Raw genomic sequence first — 9,407 nt, forward strand, 5'->3', positions numbered from 1 at the left:
AGAACATGCATTCAGGCACATCCACCATACAAGGTGGAGACAGCAGGACTGCAGTTCAGGGGAACAGTTTTCACTGACTTCCTGGTGCAAGTCAAAGCTTGTTGCCTGTTGTTACAAAGCAGTCAGAGTAGCCACCCTGTTTACCATGTTTTCAGCTGTATCTGGAAAGTTAAATTGAAGCTTTTCAGAAGCACAGGAAAGGATACTGGAGAGCTGCTGAATTTAGCCCTTAGGCCTAGCACTTCTGGTAAGAATGACAAGACCAGAGCACCGAAGAAATGCAGTACCAAGCCATGAAACAGCAAGCAGCTTCTTCCAAGCGAGTCCACCTCAGCACTAGGGCTTTATCTGTTGAGACAAAGTGATCTGATTGAAACCAGCACACAAAGTAAAAACACCAGTGGGAGAGTGACTGTTCTGAACAGAAGTTCATCTGTCCTATCCAAATACCGTCATGTATGTTATGATTAGAGAGGTCAAAGGTCAAAGCATGAAAGTCACTTGAGCTAACAGTTGAGGCACTCATTGTTAGCTGTGCTGAGTTCACTATTCATATAGCAAGGAAAGCTTATTCAGTTTTGTTACTCACATTTTACAATCCGCCTCAGAGGTGCTTGACCTAGGTAAGCTTGTAATATGAACTCAGCCATTGTTTATCCTTTAGGTTAATTAAGGACTTAACCTTTAGGTCTCAACTAAAGCCAAAACTAAGTGAGTGGTCCGCCTCCAGAAGTGGACATTCATGTGCTGTAGATGCAGCATACACACAAAAATGGAATCTAAGTTCAAGAGGAAGTTTTGTTAGAAGCTTTGACAGCTTTAAGCATTCCACTGGGTGTTTAGGCTTCAGACACAGGTGGTACAGTTCATGCAGTTCTATAAGCCATCAGGCTCCCAGCCTCTGCCTCAAAAGCTATCCTCAGTTGGCTTTGTTATACCAATTAATTATATTATTCAAAGGATTATTTCCAGACTTTCAGAACATTAACAGAAAATGAACTAAACTTGACATGAATGAAGATTACAGCACCTTTTATTTAGTACAGTTTCCCCAGTCCAATGAGTTGCCTGACAAGTTAAACTAGTTATGGAAGACAATGAGCGTGATAAATCCCTGTAAAACCTCAGACCAACAGAGGTTCTGATATCTAACATTTTTTCTCCCCGAAGTTCAGAGGTGGAATGCACAAGAGCAATCTAGTACACATTAAAAATGTTTTTCATCCTCAAATCACAATACTAAGTACTGAACAGTATTTGCTACTCCTTCACCTCAAGAAACAGTATTTGTTAATTTAGTGCTGCAGTGCGCTTCACTGAACAACCACATAGCATCATCATCTTCCCACCAATAGTGCTTTAAGCATCTGGTTAAAAAGCAAGGTACAGTCACTACTTCAAGTCTGTCTACTCCTTTGAAATATCCATAATTCATTGAGAGACTCCACAAACAGAAGAGACAGTTACATTCTACAACAGCAACAGAAGTATTTTTTTTTGGCAACCACACTTAGATTAAACTGCATCAGAAAACAGTTCAGTGAGCTGACAAGACCTGCTGAGTACTGACTTCTCTTCCATTTCTAGGCTGGTTTTTGTTGCTTAAAACATGACCACCATTGCATAACTGACAGCAAAACTCAACATGCATCTCCATGTGCTAGGTTGCTATGCATCAGAAACAGTACATATAAAATTAACAGTGAGTAACAGACATGGCAACTGCTTAATTTCATTCACTTCTTGCAAACAAGACTCACTAGCCAATTAATCAGAGAGGTAGCGTGTACGCCTCACCTATTCCAAGACATGATTGTGATGTGAGCCATCCTTACTCAGCTTTCATTTTCAGCAGGAAATGGATGCAGATGTTCCCACTTTTCCAACATATTACACATTCTCCAATATAAACAGAACTGATGAACACTGATTTTCACTGTTCCAGTACCAGGAAGGGGATGAATGACCAATGCAGAATGAGCATAATAGCCACAATACATGGAAGAAATCCAGGACAGCACTTCTAGGAGACTGTGGCAACTATTCCTTCTGATGAAAAGCTTAGGCATTTTCTCATCCCATAACTCTAATTTAAGGATGAGAAGACAGAACATCAGGGAATGCCAATATTTAAGTATCTTTTCTGTATTACCTAAATAAGTCCAAATTAAGGCTTGATTCATGAACGCCATATTGACTGAACAGAACATGGAAGGAAGTTTGTTTCAAGTTGACTCAAGTGTCAGTTGCTATTTACGTGGAGCGTAAGAAGGAAACCAGCAAATTTCAATCTAACAACTCAGTAACCACTAACAGAAGACAGAGAAACTCTGACTAGTTGTCATCCAGCTTTTCTGCAGTTTGCAACATTAATAAGAGCAACAGTGAAAAAACTGTTTGAACCTGAACAGCTGTGCTTGTTAAGGCCAGGAGAGGTTCAAGAAACGTATTCTGAAACATTAAACCAGGAAGTTAATATAAAAGAACTTTGTATAACCAAATTGAGGTTTCAGAACTACAATCATTCTATAGTTTCTAGTTTTGAAAGACACTGGGAAGACAGAGATAATTCAGTTTAAGTAGGCATAGGTTTTGTTGGATACCAGAAATGGTTTCAAAGTTGTTTTCACATTTTGAAGGTATGATATGCAAAGCAAAAGATAAGGGAGTCAATACAGACTTCCTTTCATGAATCCAGCCCTATATCCTTAGTGGTATCTTATCCATGGCATTTGTAGATAGATATACACAGTCTCCAAGCATCACAGTAAGCAACATCTTTCTTTAAAGCTTTTCTTGTTCTTTCCACTCTTCTTGCCATTCTTGTCTTTGTTTTCAGACATTTTCTTTGCTCTGATTTCTCTCATTAAATCAAAGAATACCTAGAGGGGAAAAACAAAAAGATTAAACAAGTTCTGGCACCTGAAAACAGATACAGACTACTGTATTGGGCACATAAGTGACGTAGCACAACAAAGTACCTAGAGCAGAATAAAATCTGGACACGTACCCCAGCAACAAACTCAAGATTAGAATTATGGTACCTAAAGCAGTGGCAAGAAGCAAGACTATTCCATGACTCTATCATAACTTAAGTCATTCAACGGCTCTGTTTCAAGAGCTTTTTGTTGAATATTGCTCTTGCACAAAAGTAGCATTCAGAACTCAAGATAATATTTCTCTGTGCTTAGCAAGCATCTCCCAGCAAATAACTCTCATTAACCAAAATATTTAGTTTGGTCCTTCCCATGTGGTTACAAGCACATATCCTGCTGCATAATATTCTGTCTGTTTTATAATTAAAAAGAGCTGCAGCATTCAGAGTAGCAGTATCAGGTACAGGAAGTCCTGCTGCATAGAAGATTCTCAGAAAGTCATTATTCTGATGCCTTCACACAAAAATCCTAATAACTTGACCCACACAGGTCCTAGACACCACCAGATGGAATAGCTGTTTTACAGAGTTACTAGGAAAAAGAAAAAAAAAATCAATATTATAAGACAACTTTGTTTAAGAAGCATAACTGTATGAGGGAAAACAGGGAACTATGCAGATCTGAGATACTTAGAAACAGGCCTCTTTTAAGTGGCGTGTAGCATAGGACAAGGAGCTGTGGCCTAAAGTTTGAACATAGGAAGTTCCACACAAAGATGCAGAAGAACATCTTTATGGTAAGGGTGATAGAGGACTGCAACAGGCTACCTAGATAGGATGTAGAGTCTCCTTCTATGGAAACATTCAAGACCCATGTAGACACCCACCTGTGTGGCCTATTGCAGGGATCCTGCTTTAGCAGGGGGTTGGATTCAATGATCTCTTGATGTCCCTTCCAACCCCTGCAATTCTGGGATTCTGTATCATCTATGAAGAAAAGGTCTCAACTCAACAGTTCCATACACTGCTTCAAATCAACACTATGATAAATAAGCTTCTACTAGGTAACTTATGGACCAATCACACCTCTGTTAGTGAGCTAATGGACTAAAAGATTAAGAAACTGTCTGTAACACCTTTGCCTTTAGAGCTTAACAAGCTACATACATCCTTTGGCCAAGGAAAAAAGCACCTTACACTTTGTAACCTGAGAACAAATGCACATTTCACTCAACTACATCCCTTAGCTCTTAAGAGGGACCAACACTAAGCCTAGGGGCATCTTCCGAAGAATATGGAAGTAAAAGGGTACTCTCTTCAATAAACTGCTTAACTACACAAAGGGAGATTTGAAACTGTTGATTTCTCCTGCTGAGTGAATTTATTTCTCATTAGGAATACCCCATCAATATTTAGTCAAAGCAGCAGCAGAAACACTTCAAGAATGGTTGTCCTAGACCAGCACATGCAAATCAAAACAGGACAGGAACACCACAAGAAGAGTTTTTGGTCAATTCAGAATAATCTTGACAAGAATGCAAGAGTCAAGTTTTTAACATCAACCACGTTACACAGCTTTGCAAGGAAGGATGGAAACCGTTCAACTATAGCTAACAGGCTTTATTGAAAAGCTAGTTCAGGTACAAACAGTTAAAACAACACTGTTAACTTGTACTTGCCCAAGCTATGTATTTACTTCAGCACACACATTCCATTAAGTTACTTCTTTTGATAACCTATGCTTTTGGAAGCCCAAACGTGGATTTGCTTTTGTTCCAGCAAGAGTCAAGAATTCACTCAGCTGTTAAGCAAGCAGTACCAGTTTAACTGTAGTAAAAACAAGTTATTTGTCTTACCTTATCTACATTTGCTCTAGTTTTGGCAGAGGTCTCTACATACTGCACACCCCACTCTTCTGCCTTACTTCTAGCCTCTTCTACAGGCACTTGTCGGCGCTCTTCCAAGTCAGATTTGTTTCCTACTACCAGTAAAGGTATTTTATCTTCTTCAGCCTTCACACGCAGGATCTGTTCCCTAATGCATCGGGTATTAAAAATAAGCACATTAGTGATATTAACAAAAACCCTACTCTTAAGATGAATACATCAAGTGGTCTGCACACTACTAGCATTCTGCACACTACTTAAGTCAGTCCCCAAACAGCCAGATACAGTTGAAGTGGTTTTAAGTTTAACACCATGGGCTTCACACTAAGTAAAAGCTACATCTTCAGGAAGGCTATTTCACCATTTAGTTAGAAGTTTTGCTACCCTGGCTTTAGAAGAAAAGTAATGCAGCAGAAGAACTTAATAGGAGTTCACATCTGAATGCAAAAAAAGCACAAGTTCGCCAGATTTCAGCCTTGTGTTTAGTTACTACCCTCAATTTCAAGTCTTTACGCTATCTCAGTACAGGTCCAGGCAGCATCAAGACTTCGTCAAAGTAGTAGGTTAAGAACAGGAGAAGTAACTGACAAAGATTATTTTTAATGGCTACAGCAGTCATTATTTACTAGCTCAATACTACACTGAAGGGTTAGCAAGTCTTCCCCCTTCAAAGCCTTCTAAGAAAAAAAATTGATCAATATTAACCTTGCTATCCTTTTCCCATTCAAGAAGGACCTATCAGCACCTGAGAAAGGAGACTGTGAGCACAATGCTATATGCAAGTCTCAAAGCCTGTACTATTACTGGAATAAAACAGGTTGAAACTAGACTGACACATGCTGCTGTCCATCTAGAATTCTGGAAGTGTCATACCAGTATGCAGTTATTTTTAGGCTATCCATTTTCCCTTCTTCCTGAAAAAGTGTTTTTTTTTTTTCAAACCACTGATTCTTACATCTCCTCTCAACTAAATACCCCATTTAACTTATTTCCATTTCGTTCAATTCAGAACCATTCAGAAAAAACATTCTCCATCTCAAGGCTTTCACATCCTTTTTGTTCACCTTGAAGATTAGCATTGCTTTTTCATTCCTCTGGATGTGCTGGAATATTCAACCAACACACTGTTAATCCACTTACAGAAGTCTAATAAGAAACATCAACAAGAAATATACCTCTACACCTTCTCATCTAAATCCTTAAGCCTTGGGTTTATCCTTATTTCAGTCAAGCATCCAAGCCAAGAGTCAGACTTGGTACTACTAGAAGTATCTAGTTTTGTACCTGCTTGATTGGTATTGACTTTTCCCTTCCATCTTCCATTATGAAAAGTCTTTGGACTCACTTTCAGCCTAACACCACTTCAGCTGTTTCATTCCTTTCATGCTCCAAACGGAGCATACCAAACAAAACAGCTCCCGTTGTGTCCCCTGTGACTATCACCCTTTCGTCACATACAAGACAAACACTCTTAAGTAACTATGCAGTTCCCCATTACTGTTGGAATGGTAAAATAAATTAAGAACTTGGACGGAAGTCCTAGAATGTGAAGGAAATGTTACAGCTATTATAATATCCTGGAAATAACTGCCTGCCTTGCATGGTAAGCAGAAATTTAAAGTGCTGATTGTCTGTTAATCTTGTTTCAACAAAGCAAAGTGAAAACAAATCAGACTGATAAGGAGCATACAGAACTCTTAAGGAATCTCTGGATTGTCTTCTACACTGAGGCAACAGCTATTAGCAAAAAAAAAAAAAAAAAAAAAAGCCAAAACATCTGCCCTGAAGAACCTGAATACATAAGCTCTAGGACCAGAACAGTTGGTCAAAACTCTTTTACAGTACAGAAGTAGTTTCTGTGCTCAGTTTGGAACTGATTTTTACATTAGAATTACTAATCCTGAGAACAAAAAACAGAAGCATTACCACCACTGTGTGTCTTTCTAGGAACATGTCTGCCTACAATAGTGCTGCTCAGCTGCCAACCCTCGCTTGGCACCAATCCATACCTGAGTGTGGAGGCTAATCCCTCCCTCCCTTAGAGCACCTGCTTCTAGCAGTAAGCAACAGTGTCTGAAACCTGGCCAAAAGGCAGACTTAATTCCAGAACTACTGCTCTCACATAAACTCCACATCCACAAAGACTGAAAACTGGCTTGAATACATAAATTCTAAGAGTCCAAGAATCTGTTATTTTAGTTACCAAGAACAAAATGGTTGTATTGTCACTTTCATGGACCAAACAGTAATGGATAAAAGAGAAAGAGCTACAGCTTTTATGAAGAACTGTCAGAGTAGAATAGAAACCAAACATATCCCCTTGCCTGTGGGAAGAATGCTTACCGAAATTCTGCAGTAGCTGTGAAGGATTCATGCTCTGTTATTGAGAAGACTAGAAGAAATCCTTCCCCACTGCGGAAATAGTTATCTCTGATTGCAGCATAATCCTCCTGTCCAGCTGTGTCCAGAATGTCTATTTGAACTTCTTCACCATCTAGAACTACTTTCTTTCTGTAACTGTCAGCTTTGGTAGGTTCATAGTCTTCTACAAACTGAAGATAGAAATTAGTGCTTAGAATTATTGTCAGAAGGCCTCACTATTTGCCTATATCCACTCTCTTCCACTTCAGTGACACTTAAATTCCTGAAAGCCTCATCATAATTCAGTCAGTTACTAAGTTCCGCCACTTTTTTTTTTTTTTCTATAAAAAGCAAGCTATTTAAGTACTTAATACATCAAAGAGCCAATCTGCCTACTCAAGAAAAACTGTCTTCCTAAATAAAATACTGTTCAGCAATTTCAGCACAATTTAAGGGACAAAGACATAGTGTAAGCTACCAACTCACGAACAGGTTGCATTATCTAGATCTCCCACCTCAAGAACAAAGCATTTCTGATTGTACTTCAGTCACAACTATCCATAGTTTCAACAAGCCCAGATGACAGCAGCCAGTCATTGAACATAAAAAGTTGCTCCATAATTATATGAGCATGTAGTTAAACACATTCAATACTGACCAAACACACAAAGCCACTGACAATTCCACTTGTAATTCTATGCTGACAGTACACGCCCAGCATAAGGCTCCTTAATCTTAACGACTAACAGAAGGTTGTGCCATAAGCCTGATTAAGTTGACTGAGTTTCTCTATGAGCCATGCTAGAGGAGGTGTAGCAGAAAGTTCATGCTTTCAAGCTGGTATTGCCACTGATTTCCTTACGCCAAACTCAAGCCAGCTGATGCACTGAGTTATCTCAGCATAGGTACCACAACAGTACCTATGGCCATCTCCCCTCAACAATGGGGCCTGTTCAGATACATCACTGCAGTATGTTTGGACAGCCTGCAAATAATGGCCAATTTCTAAATTAGCAAATCATGAGTTCAATTATGTTAATCTGGACTGCCTGATCTAGCTTTCCATACATCAGTATGGAAGAACTCTAAGCACGCACACTGCTCCATGTAGTTGAGAGCAAGACAGAATGCTAACTTCTGACTTCAACCTTACCTGGCCTAAAACAAACGGCAATCAAATGAATTTCAATTTTAACGGGCTCTGCACACACTCAATCACTGGCACATTTTGAATCTTTCACTAGAAAGAATCAATCCCACCACTCTTGGCCAGAAGTGCTCCTACAGGGCACCTGTCAGATTCCTCTGTTATTCTTGGCTAGTCACTAGACCTTTTCCTACTTAGATGCAGTCCCTTTGCCCCCACCACAAGCATTTAGTAAGCTGTACCCATTCAGACTCAGAAAAGCTAAACCAAAGCTACTTACCTCATCATACATGAACTGGAGAGTGAGCGCAGATTTTCCTACACCTCCGCTACCAACCATGATTACTTTATGGAGTGCCAAGGAACTCTGGTTCTTGCCCTTGCTGGCAGCCATTGCCCTGTCTGCCACCACTGAAGTACCAGACAACCAATCAGACCTGCTGAAAGAAAAACATCAGTGGCACAGTGGTACCATGCAGGTAAAGCATCTCACTGTTGTGGAAAGACCAGATTAAAACCCTATCAGGAAGCCTGAAGAACAGGTCATCCCCATGCACTGGAAATGAAGTCTAGACCCATGTCCAGAACAGAAGTATTTGTCCTAATATCTTGTATTAGGACAAATGCCCTCCCTGTGTCAGGAATAATAGAAAGCTCAAAGGCTTCTCACAGCCACACACTAACTAAACAAGCTGCTTTTGTTTGTAAACCCATCCCATGTGACTGCCACCTAGAGAAGTTTCTAAAGGAAACTACACTCGTACTAACAGGAAGTTGTGTTCTTCTCTCTTACTATAAGGTTTTACACCTTTCTAAAATATTTCTTTAAAGTTGATACAGCTTAGTTTCAACCTACTAACAGAGCTATACCTTAGATCTGCTTATGAAAGTGACTTTTGATCTTTTCTCTATGTAGGCTAATAAGAAAAGCAGAGATTCATAGTAAATTCTGGCAGGAACAAATTGCAAAAGCTTCCAGCAGAAAGTCTTATGACATGGCATTAGCATTTATTTTGATATTCTAGCCTTTGATGCTACAATTTGCTTTTGAAAACATCCTGCTTTACTGCAAGAAATACTCAGTACCTGCTCTTCTCCTGATATTGCAAATCCAGAAAGAGTGAGTTCAATAAATGGC

The 9,407-nt window shown here is 39.5% G+C and overlaps 1 protein-coding gene across 1 annotated transcript; it reads right to left on the minus strand.

The window, feature by feature from the left end:
* Window positions 1–2,762: 2,762 nt before the first annotated feature.
* On the minus strand, window positions 2,763–8,663 carry RALB (RAS like proto-oncogene B; the record flags this gene model as incomplete). The annotated part of the gene is made up of 4 exons (XM_079538772.1): window positions 2,763–2,882; window positions 4,732–4,909; window positions 7,105–7,313; window positions 8,550–8,663. 4 exons carry the CDS (start codon window positions 8,661–8,663, stop codon window positions 2,763–2,765), a joined length of 621 nt encoding a protein of 206 aa, XP_079394898.1.
* Between the last annotated feature and the right edge of the window lie 744 nt (window positions 8,664–9,407).

Source organism: Tetrao urogallus, assembly GCF_951394365.1.
Source record: "Tetrao urogallus genome assembly, chromosome: 8".
Lineage (NCBI taxonomy): Eukaryota > Metazoa > Chordata > Aves > Galliformes > Phasianidae > Tetrao > Tetrao urogallus.